This window comes from Apis laboriosa, unplaced genomic scaffold, assembly GCF_014066325.1.
Source record: "Apis laboriosa isolate Shangri-la unplaced genomic scaffold, ASM1406632v1 scaffold4_cov146, whole genome shotgun sequence".
Taxonomy (NCBI): domain Eukaryota; kingdom Metazoa; phylum Arthropoda; class Insecta; order Hymenoptera; family Apidae; genus Apis; species Apis laboriosa.
This window is the reverse complement of record NW_025223501.1, coordinates 2620106-2643844: the sequence shown is the minus strand read 5'-3', so window position 1 is coordinate 2643844 and position 23739 is coordinate 2620106. Positions and strand designations below refer to the sequence as shown.

At 19.5% G+C, this 23739-nt stretch overlaps 1 protein-coding gene across 4 annotated transcripts; it reads right to left on the bottom strand.

Annotated features, from left to right (window-relative positions):
• Positions 1–22314, bottom strand: LOC122717068 (parathyroid hormone/parathyroid hormone-related peptide receptor-like). 4 transcript variants are annotated; one of them, XM_043940775.1, is made up of 13 exons: positions 21801–22314; positions 11530–11607; positions 8444–8549; positions 5233–5339; positions 4765–4926; positions 4437–4531; positions 3610–3962; positions 3154–3284; positions 2869–2954; positions 2548–2692; positions 1988–2252; positions 1078–1238; positions 1–337 (listed from the first exon to the last, which is right to left on the bottom strand). In XM_043940775.1, exons 2-13 carry the CDS (start codon positions 11539–11541, stop codon positions 200–202), a joined length of 1761 nt encoding a protein of 586 aa, XP_043796710.1. In that variant the 5' UTR covers positions 11542–11607; positions 21801–22314; the 3' UTR covers positions 1–199. The 4 variants fall into 4 exon arrangements, with proteins under 4 accessions (XP_043796710.1, XP_043796711.1, XP_043796712.1 ...); XM_043940776.1 differs by having other exon boundaries at positions 3610–3941; XM_043940777.1 differs by lacking the exon at positions 11530–11607.
• Positions 22315–23739: the final 1425 nt, after the last annotated feature.

Genomic DNA, 23739 nt, shown 5'->3' with positions numbered 1-23739 from the left:
CTTTAGTAGCGAATAATTGAAAACAATTTTAGTAAAACATTGAATTTATAGTCTTTATATATTTTACGATAATTTAATATTTTAATTGCACACATCATTTTTTATCGAAAGAATTATGTTTACTTCATTAGTTATTCGTGAACAAAATTTTTTTGATAATTTTTTTGATAAATTGATTTAGATAATCATTTAGATTAAATTATGAAAGAGGTTTTGTGGGTCCATTATGTAAATTGTGTAATTCATAAGCGAGATGACAGCATTCTGAATCACTCCAACGATGCTGTTCTCGAATTTTATGAATATTCAGTCCCGTACAGGGTGTAACTTCTGAATCCTATAACGAAAGTATATAAATTTTTCAATATAATAAATTATTTACCGTAATTAAGTTATTTTTTTAATAAAATAATTTTTATTTTTTTTTTAATAATATTTTTAAAGATAATATCTGCTTCTGAAATCATAATAAATTATGAATATATTATGTATAAGATATAAAGGTTTAGTATGAAACAAAATAACTTTATTAATATGTTTTTTTAGAGCAAAAATATCATAGAGCAAAATAATTATATATGTTATACATCTTTTAATTCTTATATTTTCAAAAAAATAATTCTTTATTTTATGCAAGTACCATAGAAAATATGAAGATTTGTAATATTCTCCGATTTCGAATTATTAATTTCAGTTCAAATAATCTTATAAAATGTTAGTGAAATTATTTAGTTTTCTTCAAAGATATATGTATACTGAATAATGTTATATTTTTTGTTATAATATTATATATAACATTAAATATTTATTTTGTTATAAATATTTATTATGTATAATAGAATTCATAAAAAGAAATATTAAAAAGAAAATAAATATAAAATAATAATATATATTTCTTCATATTTTATATAAATAATATATTTTACTATATTTTATATAAATATAAATAATTTCTCGAATATAAAATGTATTTTATTAATAATTTAATAATTTTATTATAGAAAATTATGTGAATAAAAATATATATAAATACATGTATATAAATATGTATATAGAAAAATATCTATATGTACTTACATTCGAGCAAAAGGGAAGTAACGATTGATCGGTGTATTTACCATAGGAGAGTGACGTGTGATTTGTTTGTTTTTGATTCTCTGGATACGCACTGTGTCCATTTCCTGCAATTTCCAGGTAACCTCTGCTACTTGCTAAACTACCTCCCCTCGTACCAATATCTGAAAAATATAATAGCTCTTTTATAAACTTATATTAATTACATTAAAAAAATACAATACATTATAAAAAATATTGAATAAAAATTAATAGAAATTTCTTTCATCCATAATTTTATTTTTTAATAAATAATATTTTTTAATTAATAAAAATAACAAATATTCTTATTAATTTTGTTATTTATTTCATTTAACTTCTAAAATATTTAATAAAATTTTAAATTTGTTTGAAAAAAGAATTTATATTTTATGAATTAATTTTCATTTTGAACATAATATAATAGATGATTATGAGATGAAATTATTTCTGATCTAAAATTGAAGAAATGTTTGCAGAATAAAATAAGAAATATATATTTTTGAACTATTTCGTAACTTTCTATTTTGTTTATGAAAAATATTAAGTAAAAAAAAAAGCAAAATTCATTTGAAATATTTTTTACTCGAAAATAAAGTGAAATTCTAATATTTATTATTAATAATAAATAAATAAAAAGATAATATAAAATGAAAATCTTTTTCTTAAAAATATATCAAAATCAATGCTTCAATCACATATATATTAGTTTTATAGAAAGTTTTTATACAAATTCTTTCAAGATTAAAACAGATATTTTTAATGAGAACGTGACATAAAATATATAGAATAATAGAAGAATAAATTAAAATATCCGAATATGACAACGAAAAGTATCAAAACATAATAAAGATGGCATTAAAGATCGGAAGCTTTGATAGGATAGAGAGGACACCTTGTATACTCGCCATCGAGTGGGTGGAGCGTCGTGCTGTCCTATCATTAAGAAAATAGAGCCAAGGTGCTTTCCACCAGCGTGATCGCTCCGAGTGTTTATCAACTTTCGATGGATTGCAACTACACGTACTATTTGAGTGAGTGGAATGTCTGGAGACCCATTTAGTATGAAAATGGAGTAATCTCTGGTTTTTGATTACTCTAGTTACTTCAGTCCGTACTTCGCCATTGAGAAAACAATATAAAACAGCCACAAAGAAACCCTAATATGAAATAAGAAAATTAGAAATAATAATATGAATATAAAATAAGAAAATAGAATTTAATTGTCAAATAATAAATAAAAGTGAACATAATAAATTAAAAATTTTGAAAAAATATATGATAACTCTTGATTATAATGATTATGAAATTCCGATCGAAATGAAAAAAAAAATAATAATAAAAAAATTCAAAAATTGCAAATAAAAAAATTGTAAAATATTATTTATATATATAATAATTATATATATAATTGAAGAAAATAATTAGGGAAACATTACATAAAAAATCTCATACTTGAAAAGATGCAAAAAGTTGATCACAAAAGAGCCACACAATTTCAACAGTTTTATTTATACCAATACTGTAAGACATGCCCAAAAAAAGAGTATAATGAACTCCAAATAATGGTACCAGAACCAAAGTACTTTTTGCCCATCTCCTGAAAAATGATCCAATCTTTTTAACAAATGCAGAATAACTTTAATAAATGTAAAAAATCGCCAAAATGATTTATTTTCTAACAGAAAAGATCTAAGTTTACAAAAACTTTTAGCAAACGAAATTAAATACAATTGAATTACTCCACAAGTCTATAAAAGAAATGAATTAACTTACTTGTATCTTTGTGTTTCCTCTGATACTGTGGATTTCAACTTTAACAAGAGCACTCTAACGATATTGACAAATAACACGAAGTTGATCTATGGAATTTAAAACAATTTTTAATTGGAATAATTTTTTTTTAAATTTGAAAAGAAATATTGAGAACAAAAAGTTGAAATACAACATTCGAATAAAATTTAAAAATTAAGGAATTAAATATAATTGAAATTTTCAAGAATGATTTTAATTATTGTTACTCAAAAAATTAATATTATAATATTTTTATTATTGATTTACCAAAATGGAGAGCATAGTTGGAACTCGAATCAAAAGAAAAAGATTGGAATTTTCATGAATGGTCCAACAGTACTTATTTTCAAGAGTCACTCTCGCTATAATCCAACATAATACGAATAGTGCTGGCAATCCTGAAAATACAAACACGAGAATTTCATTTTATTTTATATGCTAATTTTACTGAAGTAATTTAAATGTATAGCAACATAATAAAGAACAAAAAACAAAATCAATATTGATATATTAATATTAATATTATATATATATTAATATTAACTTCAGTTTGGAAATCTTTATAAGTTGTAAAGAAAAATTAATATTTTTTTTTCTATTTAGTAAAACAAATAAATTTAATAATTAATTAATGATTAGTCTACTAGAAAAATTAAATCGAACATTTCTGAAGCTTTAAAAAAATAATCAAAAATAAGCCAAAAATTATTTGCCGAGACTCACCCCATCCGAGACAAATGTAGACAGCAATGCTCGAGTTTACATCGGTGAAAAGTGCTAGAAAGACTAAATTATGCAAATAAAGACCTTCCATTAATATCCAAAAGTAGTTGGCGAGAATGAAATACTGCCAAAAGCTAGTGAACATTTTACAAAGCCAACTGCTCTCTTTTTTATCAACCAGCCAATATGTTTTCCCGTTTTTTATCATCACATCTGAGGCTAAGGAAATGCCGGAGACGAATAATATGTCCTTCATCAATGCCATGAATGCACGAAATATGAACGAAGCAAACAAATGCATGTGCAGCATATTCCGGGGACATCTTAATTTCCTACGTCCAATTCGGGATAAACTTGGAGTAATGATCCGAGATTTTGAAGATTAGATAATGAAATACATCAGTTTTAATCAATATAGAATTATCAGTTAGTCTTAAAGTCATGAAATATTTCATAAAATTGCTACATGTATTTTGATTTTTAATAAAAAGAAGGATTTAATAAATACATATAATAATAATATATTATATGTATATTATAATAATATATATAATATATATATTAATAAGTTTCAAAAAAAATTTTACTGGATCAAAATAATATTTTTATGAAATACTTTTTCAAATATTTATTTAAAAAATCAAAATACTGTCTAAAAATAAAATCATCGATTAAAAAAAAATATAATAATTACAATTGGAACACAAAACACATATGTATATATAGTGAATTTCTAATTTAATTATTTATCATGAATTTTACGAATTAAAAAAAAAGCAAAGATATGAGAAATAGTTTTGAAAATAACTATTAGATGATATACTTACTTAATCACAGCTAAAATAAAGAAAGCTATCACTAAAGTGAAAAAGGAAACGGTATATCCAATTTTTGAGATAATCTTCACTATTGGAACATATTTCTGTAAAACAAAAATGATAATATATAATTAGAAGGTTTATTAGCATTTACAAAGATAATAATTTTCGACCTTATGAAGCATAGAGGAAATTAGTTGCGCAATTAATATGTTTTTTTATTCTAATTAAAATATATTTCTCATAAACTCATTAAATTAAGTGTCAATCATGAATTTATAATTATTCAAAATTTTCTTAATTACATTTCAATACATTCACACTTTCGAATATTTACCTTAATGACAATATCAATGTTTTTTTGTTCTTCTTCAGGCAACTCCACTAGGATAGTTACAAGATTGCTTTTATAGCATTGGCTGTAATTACTCCAAGTATTGTTGATAGTGCTATTCCATAACCATTGTCCGTTCATCATACATTGTCTGGAGGCATTTGCCTGATAATATGATATCCAAAAAAATATTTAAATACATGTAGAACAAAAATTTAAGGATACAAATATATTCAAATAAAAAATATTACATAAGAAATATTTTAATAAAAATTCATCAACATATAATCTCAATAATTAAATAAGAAATAAAAAAAAATTAAATTATTCAAAGAAAATTTTCTATGTAATTTCAAATATTAAAATTTAATTTTATTTATATATATATATATATATATATATATATATATATTAAATTTTAAAAGAATCAAAATGAAAATAATTAATTAATAAATTAATTTTATTAATTACGTGGTTATCAAATCCTACGATGTAAGAAGGACAAGATAAAATGGCCAGCTCTCCAGGTGCCGTTGATGGCCAGCATAATATCTTGTCCCAAATTTCCGGACACCATCCTATTTTTTTAGAAAATTTATTTTTATTTGTCTTTGTTTTTTTATATTAAAAAAATATTTTATTACACGTTTTGGCATTTCATGTGAAAAAAAAAAAGAATGAATCATTGAGCTAAAAATATAATTACATAATAATAATGTAATTATAGATTGAAGAAAAGTTTTCAAAATTTATCTATGACATTTTGATTAACATTTAATTAGTTATGATATGAGAAATATCTCAATGTGAAAATTTATTGCTTTCGAAATTCGAATAAAAAGAAAATCAATTATATGTGTAAAATTTAAAATATGAATTAAAAATAATTCGAGAAATTTGATAAAATAAATAAGGTTGAAAAAATGTAATACTTCAATACTGTATTTCAATATATGTATATATATATTGATCAATTGATATATAAATATACTGTAAAAAATATTATTTACTCTACTATATTAATATTTAAATTCTTAGAAATATTTTTATTATGGAGAAAGTAACAAAAAAGCGATTATTAAAATAGAAATTAATAGGTTTCAACCTTATTACTTTTCATCAAAGGTCAAAGAAAAGACGGCTAATAGACTAGTTTTGCTAATCGAATCGATTTTTCATTAAGTGATCAGTATCAATATATGCTTTCCGATACATAGTGCTTCATAATTTAATTATTATATCGCTTTCTTTGAATCAATTATTCGTCCATATTTTCTCTTTTATTAAATACTTATTTTATTTAAAAAACTTGATATATGCTTGTTAATTAATTGTTAATAAAATGATAAAAAATACTTATAAAATTTTTTTTTCTCCTAACCGTATTAAAAGAAAAAATGAAAGTATAAAAAAATCCCACAATTACTATAATATAATATAAATATTATTAATAAATTATTAATAAATTCATTTATTTATAACTAACAAAAGAAAAAATGTTCAAAATTTTGAAATTAGTAAAATTTAATGAATCCCTTTAATTATATCTAATTAAAATAAAAAAAAGTACCAATTATATTATGTAAACGAACACAATGTAACGAATACAATGAAAAATAAGAAAAGTTATTATGAATAAAGAAGTAAAAATGTAATAAAACATCACAAAATATCATATAATATAAATAACATATAATATCATATATAAAACTATACTGAAAATATATAATTTGTAATACGAATCTTTTTTGAGAAAATTAAATCTGAAATTCAACAAATAGAATAAAAGATCGCAATGATATATGAACTTTTCAATATCAAAAAAATAATCGGTTTCCTTTCAATTTCCTTTCTCTTTTTCATCAATACATACACAAATAATTCTTGATAATCTTATATAAATTAAAAGTTAGAATTTCATATATTTACTTTTTTTTTTATTAATCGTATTCTATCACTATATTTTTAATTTAAGACTAAAATCTATATTTTAAAATTTATATTTTTGTATTATAATAAAAAATTTTTTTGGTGAAATTATTTATTTTTATTGTTATAAAAATGGATAGTATATTGTTTATCAATTTATTAATTTTTATATAATATAGTAGTTTTAAAATAATTTATTGTAATATAGTTTATATATGTCATAATTTTTGCAATATTTCATTTGATAAATGGAAAAAGTCGTATCATTATTTTATTGAAGTTAAAGTGATAAGTAAAGTAAATGATCCCATGACTTGGAAAATCGACACGAGCTGCGCATCTTGCTTATAAAAATAGGAATCCATTAGATTTCAAATGTGTGCAGAGGGAAATCACATTTAAACATTTACATGCGCGCTCGTGTGGTCAATTTATTGCTTGCATTTTCTGAAATATTATCATTTTTAATTTATTTGTGGTCCTTATTTACCTAATTAAATATCGATAAACAAAAATTGCATATCATGTTTAAATTTTAGTTTTATCATTTTTATCATGTTCCATAATCAAATACATTATTCTTATATTTTCCATAAAAAAATTGAATAATATTAAAGAATAAAAAAGATTTAAAAGAATTATTTTACTTTTTTTATGGAAAAAAATATTATGGATAGAAAATTATTAAATATGAGTTAAATTGTTCATTTACAAAATTTAAAGAAAAAATCTTATATTTATATGTAAAATACATTCATTTTTTATATAAACTACATTCATTTTCATTTCATGCTAAATTTTCATTAGAATACACACGAATTATATTTAATTACAATTTAAAAATAGAGATCTAATATCTATCATTGATATTTTATCGAATTACAAACAAATAAAGTATATGGAATAGTTATAAGATAAACAACACTATTAGGATCAGTTGTTGAAAAATAATTAATTAGGCTTTTATTTATTATTATCGCATTTATTGCATTTGATAAATTATTCATTAAAATTGAGTTATAGGAAATCCATGAAATTGTAAAATCCTGTGTACAAAGATGAATCAGAAGAGTTTCATGGCGAATGATTAATTATAGAATTGATTTTGACTCGTTGTTAAGCAAGCTTTCGAAATTGGATATAATTGAAATAATATTTCCTGATATTGCTATATAATTTGTATAACGAAAAACAGAATATATTATTAAGAAAAACATTTGAAATAATGAGAATATTTGATTTAAAAAGATAATCATAAAATTCAAGAATAATTAATGTTAGATTCATAAATATTTGCAAAAACAATTTAAAATCTATATTTTTGTATACAATAATTCAATGAAATAAATTAAATTGTATGAATTAAATCGTAATCCCTTAATGATAAATACGGATTTAATCAACAACGAAATCAAAACAATTGAAACTTCGAATTTTATAGTCATTCATACTAGTTTCTCAATTGATTTACAAACTGTACGGAGTACCAAGAAACATGCTGAATTTATAATTATATTAATAACTTTTTATAATACTACTAACTTACTAATATTAACTTTTATATTAACTTATTATATTAACTTATATATTAACTTATTATATTAACTTATTATATTAATTTATTATATTAACACATTTTTTTGACAACTTTGAAAAATATATTAATATGGAATTACTAGAAACTTTATTTCTAATTGTGAAGAAAAATTTTGAAAATATTATTGCAAAATTTTACATAATATGAACTACTCACCGGATGATGAAATATTTCCTTGATGACACTGATTTGCTTTTATTTCCAAAGTTCGATTTTGCATATTAAAACTGTTAGGATTATTGAAATCAATATCTTCTAAATTCTAAAAAAAAAAAAACAAAGATTTTTAATAATCTTTCAATTTTCTTAATATTTTATATTTTAAATTATTTAGAATTAGGAAAAAATAAAATAATTTAATAACTATAATACTTATTATATAATCATATATATAAACATCAATTCATATCAAAATTAACATTTAAATGTTGTTTATTTAATTGTTTATTTAATTGTTCGAATATATAAAAATTTATTTTATTTTTTAATTTTCAATAGAAGAATTTAATAATTTATCTTACACTAATTTTTTTATCGTTCTAAATAAAGAAATAAATTAAAGATATATAATATAGACGAGGATTAAAATAACAAAAGTATTTTGGAATTTTGAATTATTTTTAGACGAAAAAGTTACTTATACTGTAAATTTATACAATAGTTTACTTATACTCTGAATTTATGCAACAGTCTGTCTATTAATTTCAAAAATAAACCAGCAAATCTCCACTCTACTAACATTTTAAATCTGTCAGGCCAATTCCATTCTCTCTTTCAATTATCATCCTGGTTTATAATAGTTCTATGAAACACGACAAGAAATACACCGGAAGTCGAAAGTACGAAATTCAAATAAATTAAAGACTAATCCGGTTTCTTTCATTTTTATGACTTTCATTGAGAACAATACTTAATATATATATTTCTATTAATGTATAATCAAATCAAATCAACTATCTATTAAATGGACTATCTATTAAATTATAAGTATCAATAATCAAATTTATTTGTAATAAAAACAAAATAAACGATTTTTTGGATTTTAAAGAGAAATTTAATATTCAATTAGATATAGATTACTGAACTTTGATATATAACAAAATAAAATAATTTTTTATAAATAAATTTAGAATGTTAAAAATAATTATTTATTAAATGAAAAAATATCAAAGAATTATTATGAAATATATCAAATTATAGTAATAAAAAAGTCTTAAAACATTAGTTCTATTTTAAGAATCATATTTTAAGAAAGCGAATTTGAATCTCTAAATTACATTAATAGTTACCAAATGCTATTACGTCAATGCATAGTACATTAATTTTATCTAATCTAGAACACATGTTTTAAAAATATTAAAGAATTATCATCGATTATAAAACTTATAAGAAATATCAATAGTAATTAAAGAAGAAATTGATAAATTATAGAAAATTAAATAAAATTATTTTATTAAATGCTGATATGAAAATATACAAAATATCTTTTAAATAAGATTTTTTAATCCGTTTTTTTAGGAAAAAATTTATCTATAAATAAATTTAAAAAAACATTTTTAAATCATAGCATATAAAGTTAAATAATTTTATTATAATAATTAATTTTTTTATCAGAAATGAAATTTTTTGTATATACTTTTATTTTATTTAATATTTTGATTATTTAGTTTACTTTATATTATTATTATTATTATTATTATTATTATTTATTATTTATTTTATATTATTTACTTTATATTATAAAATTTTTTTTAAATTAAATAAATTTTAAATTTCAATTTGGATATTTTATAATAATATAATTTATTACAAAGGAGAAATTTTATAAATTACTGAATATCATTCATCATTCATCACACAATTATATTTTATGATGCAAGGTAAATAAATTTGGAACAAATGTAATGTAATTATAATAAAAATCGCGGATTTGATAGTTCTTTTTGGTAGATTGTTTAGTAGATTCTATAATTAATGTATTACAATTAAAAATATATACATTTTATTTTTCATCAGATAAAAAATTAACTAAAAATAAAAAAATATTAAATATGCAGAAAAGAAGTGAATGATGAATTTGAATATATGTACATGTGTAATAATTACACAACAAAATAGACCATATATACAATAATAAAGAACGTATAAAACAAAATATAAATATAATGATTAAGAAATCATGTTATCATTTATAAAAATATTTTTTAAGCGATTTCATGCAGATTGTCGATTTCTTCTGAGAAAATAAGTTCACAGAATATATATTGCAATACTTTACATACCACTAGTATCTTGACCCTATTTAGATCACAGAATAAAGTTCAAAATGGAATATATAATACAATTTTGAGCATTCTTTACGTCGTTCATGATATTGAATTGTAATAGTACCATATGTATCTGAAAATCTTGCCAACGAAGAACATTAAAATAACATTAAAATTCTCTAAATGCTCTTATAAGAATTTTAGAAGATTTAAGATTCTTTTTGAAGTTTGAAATAGTTTATATCACAATATATGCAAACAATTCTTAGAATTCGCAAGTTAACATTCTTATAACATAATATTATAAGAATATACAAAATTGTACAAGTCAAAAATAAAATTGTAAAATTGTGATTTTTTTAAGAAACTAATAACATTTTATATTGGCATACGAAGAAAGCGTGACCAATAAATAAGTTAACATTTACTTTCTTTTATATGTTTCGTGACTTTCATTCGATAAAAAATTTTTGTAGTATAATATATTATAAATTTATGTAGTATGATATATAAAATAATGACCTATAAATCCAAAAGAAAATTCATAAATACTTCAAGAATTTTTAATCACGTTAATAGTATTATTCTATATAATAAAAAAAAAATCTAATCCTGTTTTTTATGCAATTGGGAATAGTAAATCGTTTCATTTATACGAAATATTTATTTAAATATTAATTAGAACTTAATTATTAATTAGAAAAAATTTAATGGATTGATTAATTTAAAATTCATATCGTTATTGATGTCTGGATTATTTTCATTAACTAATGATGAAACGAAAATATTAATAAAAATACTTAATATTGCATGCTTTTATTATTACTTCTACTATTATTACTTATTCTATTATTATTTCATTTTTTAAATATTTATTATATTCATTATTTTTCAATATTACTGTGATTTATACAATATACAATATCCATAGAGAATTTATGATATTAATGATCAATAAAAGAATTATTTACTTACATATACGTCCATTATACTGTCCCAGTTTTTTTATTTATTTCAATTGTATTACTACACTAATGATCGTTTCTCATTGTCCTGTAATGGATTATATTTCATTAATTAAGTATGCTACGCTGTTAAGTAAAAGTAAATATATCCACAATATTAGATTGATCCGAAAGTTCTGTTGTATTTCCATTAAAGAAATTAGCTTCATTGTTTTGTTCAAAATTTATATTAATTAGTTTATATTCTATTGCTAGTTTATATAATAATATAATAATATTTAATTATTATACTATTAATACATATATTTAATATAATATTATTTATATAATAGTTTATATAATATTTAATTATTATATTTGTATATTTTACCACAATAAAATTTTGCAATTTCAAATATATATATATATTACTTTTCGATTATATGTGATTTAGATTATCTATGATGAGAAAAATCTAAAAAATTGTGTTTCATGTGTATATGAAAATAAATCAAAATAAAATTTCTCAGTTTAATTAATATGTATACGACAGAATTTTCCATAGAATATTTAAATAAATCTTACATTATATACAATTTTATATATAATTTTTTTTACTTCAGAATTTCATTTTCAATTTTATTTATTTCAATTTTAATTTAAGTAATTGAGAGAAAGATTTATTTGCAATTGCATATGAAATTAGAAAGTTTCATGTGTGAAATTATGGAATTCCTTCAATGTTATTTCGATTCTAGTAATTGAATTGAGAAGTCTAACATAAAATCAATCAACGAAATCACAGTTTAACAAAGTGTGACTGTAATGGAGCACAGGCAAACCTCCATAGTCACGCCTGTGTTTGTCATTTTATTAACTCTATTAGTGACCAAGGGCGGATCCACATCACCCTTAACAAGCGTTTCAATCCTCCCTTCCTTCTGTCATCGAAATTATTACCTAACCATTGAAACCTTTTACTTAACCAATTCTCTTTAATCAATTTATAATTTAATTATTCATTTAATTATTTTTTAATCGGTCGTATTATACTTAATTGGATGTAATAATGTATTTGATATTATCATTAAAAAATATAAAATGCATAAAAAAATTTTTGTCCATTGAAATATTGCGAATTGAAAAATATTTAAAAGAAATTTCTTATTTTTTACTTTTCAATAAACTTTTATTTTATCATTTTGAACGAATGAATCAAAACATTTTCCAAAAAACTTTCATTTTTCATTTTTCCTTATCTAAAAATAAAGAAAAAATAAATAACTGAATTTTGAAGAAAAATTTGCAATATTTACTGACTTTAATTTTTTTTAGAGTATTAATATATTCTGATTTCGTAACTATTGTTATTAGATTATAGTGAATATTATAATCAAATTATAATAGAATTAAAATCAATCAAATGAGGATATATTTGGAAAAATCTTCAATTCTTCATGATATTTTAAAAATGGAGAACTATGAATATAAAAACTTTAATCATTAAAACAAAATAAAATAAAACAAAATAAAATAAAATAAAATAAAAAAAAGAAACGAAGTAAAGGTACAAAAAAACGTACAAACGGAGAAATATTAAAAAAAAAATCTCCGAGTAACATAAAAATTTCATAAATATTTCAAATATATATCTATTGTATAATCCAAGAATTACAATATTTTATTATTCAATAAATTGTAAAACCAAAAAACTAAATTGTAAAATTAAAAAAAAATTATACTCACAATAAATTCAGAAATTTCATTTATAATAAACAAATTGACAAATTTTGACCATATATAATAATTTATTGTTTTGAAAACATGCTACATGTTTATGGTTTGTTTTCGTATATATTCAATCTGTTTTATTGATGAATCTATTTTAAGAATTTCGATTCATATCACTAAAAAGAATTCCAGTTTTGTAATAATACAAAATAATAAAAAATACAAAATAATGACTATTATTGTTTGTAAATAAAATAGAAGTATCAAACATCAACAAGGGTTTTGAAAATTGAGATTGAGATTGAAATTGAAACTGTCTTTATGACCTTATTTCTTTTTTTTTTTCGTTTGAAATGAAAAATTTTTTTTATTTTCCTTATTCTTCAAGGAAAATAAAAAAATTAAATAAAAAGTAATTTTCATTCTATCATTAGATAGATAGAAGAGAAAAAATATAAGGTTTAATGAAAATTTCTTATTTTTTAATTATTTTATAATTAACATATAATCGCTTGCAAAACTATTAATCCATCGTATTTCATATTTAAAGCAACATTTATAATATTATAATAAATTGTATAATGTCATAAGTATATTATTTATAATATAAATTGTATAATATAATATAAAAATATATTATATAATATAAATATATATTTAAAAAAGTAAAATTGTCCTTTTTAGATAATTAGAAAAAAAGAAAGAAGGTAAAATAGATTAAACTCTTTGCATATTATGATATGGAATGAAGAAATGTATAAGAAAAAAAATGAAATATTAGACTTAATTAATCGTAGAGAAAAATATAGTAGAAAAACGAAAGAAAAGCTTTCAGAATATTATTTTCAGAATCTCTCCTGGAAAATATATCTTTTGAAATATATCTTTTGAAATAAACATAATTATAAGAACTCTAAGTAATGGTAATGAAAGAAAAAGCATGATAACTAATTAAAAGAATTTGTAGAATTTGACAACAATTATAGAATTGTAGAATTTATCTTTGATTTTATAATTAAAAGTTTTTATATTAAAAGTCAATGCATCATAAGATAATTTATATAAATATTAGAATTAGAAGTATTTTTATAGTAAAATATATATAGTTATTAAGATTAAAAGCTATAATATATTTCTATAGTATATTATCTCAAAAAGATATGGAATAACGATCAAAGATATATATATTTAGAAATATTAGAATGCAATATCATGAATTTTTTATATATATCTTTGTATAAAAATCTTAAATTTAAATATTAGAGATATTCTTCAAGTCTATCTTCTCAATTTATGATCAGTTTTATTGCATTTATTTATTTATCATTTATTCCATGAATATGAAAACAATAAGTTTTCTATATTTTGATAATGATCTCAAAAAACCAAAATATAGTAAAGATAAAGCAAATGTTAATGAATCATAAAATCTCGCCTTATCCAATAGATTTGCAAACAATGGATTCCCGAAGCCACGGACACAACTTGAGGGTTTTCATCGTTTGACAATCAGAAATGGGGTCACGCACGCGAATGCAATTGAATCAGAAGTTTGATAATATAATTGACGGCACTTAAACCTCGATTATAGTAATATATATTATTTTGCAACTAAAGTGAATCCGAATTCTTCATTTACAAAATATTTTCATATTCTATTATTTCTACTTTTTCTTTTCTTTTTGAAGTTAAGTTATTCTAATTCTTATAACTTCATAAGAAAATATTTATTTTGTTGAAACCAATATAAAAATATATTATATTAAAATATATTAAAATATTTTAATATAAAAATTGACAAATAGATACATAATTTTTTATTTTTGTTTATAAAACAAAAAAATATTGACATCGTCTATCGAATATTTTTAAAATTACCTATAGATAGATGGATTCTCTTGAGAATTCATGTCATCTGAATTTATTTTATATCGAAAATATATTACGGTGATATAAATCAAGCATAGTAGAAAATTGAATTTGAATTGAAAAATTAAATAAATTATTTTTTGTCAATGTATCAAAATTATCTCTTTTATTTAAAAATACTCTATTTTTACTTTTCTATTGTACATATGTATGTATGTATATATATACATATTTAATTCATTTATATAACTAAAATATAGCTTTATTAATTATTTGCTTAATTATGTACTAAAAATTGCTGTTGATAAAGAAACATTTCAGTTCATAATAAATATATTAATTTATAATTTTCATTCTATTCATATAAAATGATATATTTATCGATAAGAAATTATCCATATGAATATAATTCGTAATTATTAATTATGTTTTGTAATTACAGATGAATAAAACAATTCTCTTTCATACATTATTGTATAAAAATTTGTTATTCTTTTTATTATTATTTCAATAAAACAAAAATTTTCTTAGTCAATTCATAATTATTATTTTATACAACAATAAGAATTTTTAATAACAAACTTGAAATAAAAATAACAATTTATGACAATGCATCACTTCATATATTTTAATTCTGTTTAATATAAAAAATTTGTATCTTTTTAACTTAATTTTAAAGAATTTCAATTGAAATACAAGAGAAAAATATGTATGAATCAATATGCAAAGAGAAAAATGAGGAAGTATAAAAGATACGTAAACGTCAACTATCAAAGTGATTTAAAATGAATATGCTGTGAACTATACACGGAATAAAGTACTTTTTCTATTGCAGTGCAAAGCATATATTTTTTTTTTTTTTTTTTTAATGCAACTTTGCTTTCCACTATTTTCATAGAAAAATATCCGATTTCCGAGTTTTATTCTAGTATGTATGAAAAATTCATATATTTTTTAGCAAACTTTTTAGTCTTTAATATTTTATACTTTTTAGTCTTTAATATAATAGAATATAATCTTATATTTTCAATAATTTTAATTTAAAAACTTACTTTGGTTTTAAATAATATCTTTTGTTTTAATAATACAAAAATAAATAATATAAATGAAAGATTATAATAATATAATATATATATGATATATAAATGATATAATAATATAAATGAGATATAATAATATAAATAAAAAATTGAAATTATTTCAAAAATTTATTCCTATTAATATTTTAATAATAATCATGATGATTTGATTAAAAGATTATTCTAAATTCTACATAATTTTTAATAATTTTTAAAAGATTTGAAAAAAAAAAAAATTACTTATTTTTTCTATATTATCAATAATCGAAATAATATGTAATAGTTTACGAAATTATATATTATCTCGTTATTATTTTAGAAATATTAAAAATCAAATGAATTTATTTATTTAAAGAATTATAAAAAATTAAAATAATATTTTTAAATTAATATTCTTAATATTCTTGAATATTACTTTAATAATATTCTTGAAATAAAGTAATATTTTTAAACAATAAATAATATTATTAACACTAACATTTATATATATAACAAAAAAATAATATATATATCTGTTCATATAATCCAAAAATCATAAATGAAATTGCAAAACAATATCTAAAAGAATCTTTCTAAAATAATTGAGTATTAATTCCACAAATATTCTTTATCTTTTTTATATTTCATTATAATTGACGTTCATGCAACGAAATTTTTGTTATTTTTTTTAACAATTATATTAGAAGAATTATTTAAATTTTTAAAATTATGTTATAAAATTAAAAATTGATAAATCCGATCAATTTAATAAAAAAATTGATAATAAAAAAAATTTATATAGAAATTTTAATTTTATTTTGTACTTTATATATTTCAACTAGGCACATATTTAATTTTAACATATTTTAATTAATTAATTATTTTAATAATTAAATTTAACATATTTAATTTTTGCACAAAACTTTTTATAGAATTTCAGAAAAGAATAATTAAATGTGATATTTTTCGTAATTTAATTAAAAAAAGCATAGATCAAAAAGATGCTAAATAATATGAAGAAAATGATATTAGAATCAGAACTACAAGCAAGTCTTGTTGAAGACTACTCATCATTCATAACTGATGCTTATTATACTTGTTCAAAACAACGTTAGTATTTTGTGATCTATTTTGCATGTTCACGTTTATTTCTAGACTTTGAAGGATAGTTGAACTTTATCTGGCTGCAATTATAATTATATTTCTTTTGAACGATAAAATCGTGAGCGGTGTTGCATTAACATTCATTTTTCAATAAGATGAAAATAGTTCATTATTCTTTTAACTTGCAATTTTTTATATCGTATTTTGAAACTTCATGTTACACAATAGAGAAAGTATCAGCAATTTCTATTTCTTGTACTATGTAATAAGTTAGTGTGATAAAAAAAATAATAAAATAGAAATCCATTATCAATAATTATCTAAAATAATTGATTATAATGAAACAATTTTTAAATATAATATTTAATTGATTTATATGTTTATTTAAATTATTTTTAAATTTTATTTCGATTAGAATCGAACAACATCAAATAATAATAATTTAAATTCTGAAATACAAATATCAAATTTTACAAATTTACAAATATCTAACTTTAATTATAATAATTTTTATTTAATTTAATTAATTATAATAATTATAATAAAATTTATTTTAATAAGTTTATATATATATATATATATATATATATATATATAGAGAGAGAGAGAGAGAGAGAGAGATTAATTAATTAAATCAAGATTAATTAAAGTCATGGAAAGAGATTTTAAAGGGATTATTAGCCAGTAACGATATAACTTCGGAGCATTAATCCTTTATAAGATTAATTTTTAAAATATAGAGAAAAATTCTGGCAATAAATAATTAGATAATATTATTATAATCGCAATTATAAATAACAAATAAATAACAAGGATAAAAAGGTAATTCAAATAGTAATATCGTTAAATATTTAAAATGAATAACTGAATAATCTTAACTTTTAATGAAATTCAATATCATCTATTCATATATCATCTATTCTTATGTAAATATCATAAAAATAAAATGATAAAATTAAATTATATATTATATAACATATTAAAAAAAATTTGATAATAAAATTTTAAAAAATAATAAAAATACGTTATAAAATTCTTAAAAATTCAATATTTAATCATCAATGAAATTATCAATAAATTTTTTTTATAAACAATTCAAAATTATCAAAATTTTATAATTATATGCGGGATTTATATTTAGAAATACCAATAATTAATTATATAATATCAATATTAGAAAATTAATAAAATTAATAAAATATTAGAAAATATCAATGTTATCAAAAATTAGAAAAAAAATCTATATAATCTCGTCAGATAAATTAGAGATATCATTTAATGAATATTTAAATGATATATATGGTGATATCAAATATCAAATTTGTTTGACGGAATCGATACATAGAAAAATATGGAAAGAGAATAAGATCGAAAGTAAAATGCGACCAATGTCATATCATCGGCCACTATTAATTGGTTTACTTCGCGATGTGTCATCTCTTTAATTAATGCTCTAGAGAAGTCAACAAAGGCGTTTCTCGTTTAATATGATGAGTCACGTGCCATACGTCGCATGATACCTTGCAGAAACTGAAATGAGCTTTGTAACTCGAAGAAAAAAAGTCTATGACGAGAAGAAATTAATATAGTTTCTATGTAAGTTTTTTTATACAACATTTTCATATAATCGTGGAAATTTCTGAATTATTTGATTGAAATAATTACAATATAAATATTATAAACGATGTAATTGTAAAAAATAATAAAAAATATTGATAATTGAAATTGTTGGAATGCAAAAATTTTAACGTAAAACTATAAAAATGAAAATAGAATTATCAAATTATTAAACTCATATTGAGAAATAATTGGATATGAAAATTATAATGTAATTTCTTTTCAATTTCTTAAAAAAGATGATAAAAAAATTAAGATTATAAATTATTAAAAGATTAATATATTAAAATAATTATATGAATATTTTAAATTTTAAAGAGAAAATCAAATATATTTTAAAAAATTATATCTATTTCAAAATTAATATATTTCATTGATATATTTATTATTAAAATTTAAAAAAAAAATGTTTAATGATATTTTTCTTCCATCTCTCTTCATTAATACTTCAATATATATATATATATATATATATTTTTTTTTTTTTTTTTTTTGCTTATAAAAAAGGAAACAAAATGTTAAAAATTAAAATTAAAATATTAAAAATTATCTATCAATTTATTTTTAAATTCTTAAAAATTATTCATATAATTTTATTAAATTCTCATGAATGCTTCTCCAGCAATAATGATCGAAGTTTCAATTTAGCTATATGAAAAGCTTTTGGCTTATTTTTAGACTGTTCTACATATACATATACATATACATATACATATACGTAGAAATAAATATGTAGAACAAATGTATATATTTTGCAATAATAAAATCTATTATTATCTTGCTCATAAATGAAGTATTTTTAATACAGAATATGCTAGAAAATAATCTTCCAAATATAATTTTTTTCTTTAAGTAGAATACTTAAAAAAATATTGAAGAAGTTACAATTATTTTAAAAAATAAATTAAGAAAATATTGTAAAATTAAATTAATAGAAATTAATTATATATCTGAATTATTAAATTTTCTAAAATTATAAAATTTCTTAACATTTATATTGCATTTTCTTTTTTTTTTTAATATAATATTTTAAACAAGATGATTATAATTCAATGAAAAAGTTTTTAAAATATGAAATATATGAAATATAAAAAAAATTTTTAAATATATTAACATATATAAAAACATTAAACAATTTTCACTATACTTGTTTTTCTTAATCAACATAATATGTCTGATTATATACGAGGCTGTTTCACTGTGAAGCTCGACGAGACATTCGAAATAAACGTAAATTAATGATAAAGAACAATAAATTTTTGATTTACTTTTTTATCTCATTTTAGTCACCAATAAAAATTATAATAAATATCTCAATTTTATTTGTAAACAGAAAATATAAAGAAAATAATATTACAAAGAAAAATTCTTTTTCTAACAAAGAACAGAGATATTGAAAAAATATAATTAATAAATTTTAAGAAATTTGAGAAGAGGATGAAATATAATTATAAAAAAAAATAATCGAAGAATTTTAAACTTTTGAAACTTATGAAAGAATCTAAAGTAGTATCTAATATAAATTCAGACTTAAAACATACTTTTTTTTTTTATTTATTTTTATCTATAAAGATAGTCTTTATTTTAATAAGTTATTTAACAATATATAGAAATACTCATTTTATATTATTTTAATGATTAATCTGATTATATTTATATCATTCAAATTCGAAATTCAAATATCATCTAAAAATATTTTTAATCATTGAATATATTTCATAATCATTGAATATATATCATTGAATAAATAAAGAAGATAAATATAATAATTTGTGATTATTATTATAAATAAAAATTTTTTTCTTTTATTCATTATTAGTAGATTTAAACATTAATAAATAGATTTAATATACAATCATTTATCTGATTAAAGATATATCCACGAATATATTGACTTATCTTTCATTTCAAAAAAATAAATAAAATATTTTTCATGCTTTCCAACACTTTTTTTATCTTATTGACATAAGTAAGAAAATTAAAATCAAAATTTCATGAAATATGTCTATATATTTTTTCTTGAAGATCAAAAATCAAATCAATCGAATCAAAAATCTGATTATCGAATCAGCTAAATTAAAGTGAAACAATAAGATGTTAATATCTGGTATCTATATAATTAAAACTTTTTATTTATGCTTCTTTGCGATTAGACATCATGAGCGTATTTCAAGTTTATTTATAAAAACAGTTCCTCAGCAGGCGCTTTGAAAAGCCATCGTTTTACATTATTTATCTACCAACGATAGGAACATTAAACTCCACGAATTTCTACAAACTATCTTTAATAAACGCCAATATGTATATTAGGATTCTGTATTTTTTATTTTCTTTTTTTAAATCTTTTTAAAAATTTGAAGTACATATAAAATTAGAATTCAACAAATTTAACTACAAAGAATTTTAATATGTATAAAATGTTATATATAAAATTTATAATAACTAAAAACAATTTTAATATCTAATTTATTTTAATTTTTTTGAATTTTATTGAATATAGAATATATTTAAATATTTGATTAATATTTGATATTTAAATATATTTCAATGTTAAGAAATTAAATATGTCTAAAAAATATTATTAAATACTTTAAAAAAACAATGGATAAACTCAAAAATTTAAATACTAACAGAGTAAAATAAGAATTTCTGAATATTTTTTCAGCTTTCAATTTCTTTTTCACTTCTGAGAATTTAAATAAATAATATGTGAATGGTATTGAAATCTACTATGACATTGTAATATATTTAGAAAATTATTAAATATTTATTACAGAAATTTTATTCAAAATATTTTCATATAATAATTTTGTAAAAATAAACTTTAATTTTTTTAGATTTCCATTAAAGATTAAATTTATTCCATATTTTATATGAAAAATATAAAATTGTTTAGAATGTTAATGTTTAGAAATCTACTTACCGGAAGTTGTTCAGCAGGATATTACATAGAAGTTATTAAAAGGTGTCTAGCATTTGTTCAATGATCAAAGTAAAAAGTCATTAAAAATATCTCTCCACTTGATAATACGCTGAAGAAATACTTTGATTTTCCTTTTAATTTTCTAGTTTTGTCTATCACAAATCGTAAAAAGTAGCAGATGTTTCCACTTAAAGAAAACAATTTTCAATTTCCAATTTCAATCTTCAATAAACAAGTTTTGAAATTTGATTATGAATTTTATCTTTACACTAGATTTTATCTTATTTCGTAAATTTTAAAAATCCATCCATTAAAAAAATTAATACTTTATAAAAAATGGGACTAGTATCTTTCATATCGCGTTAAAACGTCCGATGCTAGGCGCCGTTTAAGCGCAACTGCCTTCTTCTGGTACTCTATATATCGTCATCAGATCTTACGCATGCGATTTCCGAGTTATACTCTCTCTCTCTTTCTCTCTCTCTCTCTCTCTCTCTCTCTCTCTCTCTCTTTCTCTGTGAACTATATTTTCATCGTAACAATATTCGGGAATAATCACTTCTTTGTTGAGTGTTCACTGTTGATTTTAATCACGAAATGAAAAGTATAAAACGATATTATCTTGACGAAGAATTACTATTCTTCAAATTGAATTATCAAATTTCAAATAGTTTTGAACGTTTGATTTTTAAAATCTGGAAAAGAAATTGAAATATATTTATAATGATGAAATTTAAATTGAAAAGTAATACGAATTTGCTAATTAAAGAATTACAGAAGAAATAATTATATAATGATATTAAAAGAATAAATTGATAGAGTATGTTCGAAGAATTCTTATTCATGTAAATACACAAAAATAATTCAATAAATAAAATAAAATATTTTAAAATTTTTAAGATTTGATAAATAAATCAAATTATTACAATATAAAAATAAATAAATAATTATAATATTTCATTAAAAGTAATCGAGGTATGGAAAAAATTTTACGATTTTAAGAAAAAAATAGCTGATACAAACTTTAAAAAACTGCTGAGAAAAACAATGATTTGATTTTGATGGAAGATTAATATCAAAATGTTAAATCACTTATATTTTTAATAAGAAACTATTGAGAAATTAATAGTTCAATTTTATGAATTTTAATTGACTATCAAATTTACTCATTTGATAATTTTTTTTTATAAATTTTTTTATAAATAAATTTATCATAAATAATCATAAATAATAATTTTTCTTAATAAAATTTTCATCTGAAGTAACAATTATCAAGCAAGTTTTTTATTCCATTTGCAATTATGCAAAATATTTCATCTCATTAAAAAATTTAAAGTAATTAGGAGACAAAATTACTTTTCAAAAGATATTCAATATATAATAAAAATAGAATTGAAAAGATTAATTTATAATATATAATTTGTTTGTTCAATAAAAAAAAACTTCTATTTACAATTATAATTTTAAAGTATCAATTGGTAGCACATAATATATAAAAATATAAACATATAAGAATAATTCATAATATAAATATATAAGAATAATATATAAAAATATAAATATATAAGAAAATCTCAATGTGAATATAAACAAATATATAAATAATTGAAGAATTTAAAATTAATCGAGATTGATTATTATGATGAATGAAAATGGGTCAAATAAAATTATCTTTGAAACTGTTTGATAGATTCGAAATATAAATGGAAGCATGTATTTAATGATAAACGATAACAATATAGAATATCGATAAAAATGATAATGGTTTGTCGGTCATCTTTCAGGCATAATTAAAGCTTGGATATCAAAGACCGATAATGTTAAAAGTGAGCATTTTCATAACATTAGAAAAAAAAAAAAAAAAGAAAATAATCGTTTTATATTAGATTTTTATATGATGAAACAACAGAACATAACAAAAATTTTTTTATAATAAAAA

Excerpts from the sequence above, each read along its gene's own strand:
- LOC122717068 (XM_043940775.1), bottom strand. Across the intron at positions 3,285-3,609 it reads CTACATTTGTCTCGGATGGG|GATTGCCAGCACTATTCGTA; the intron begins GTGAGTCTCGGC and ends TTGTATTTTCAG. Across the intron at positions 338-1,077 it reads TACTTCCCTTTTGCTCGAAT|GATTCAGAAGTTACACCCTG; the intron begins GTAAGTACATAT and ends CTTTCGTTATAG.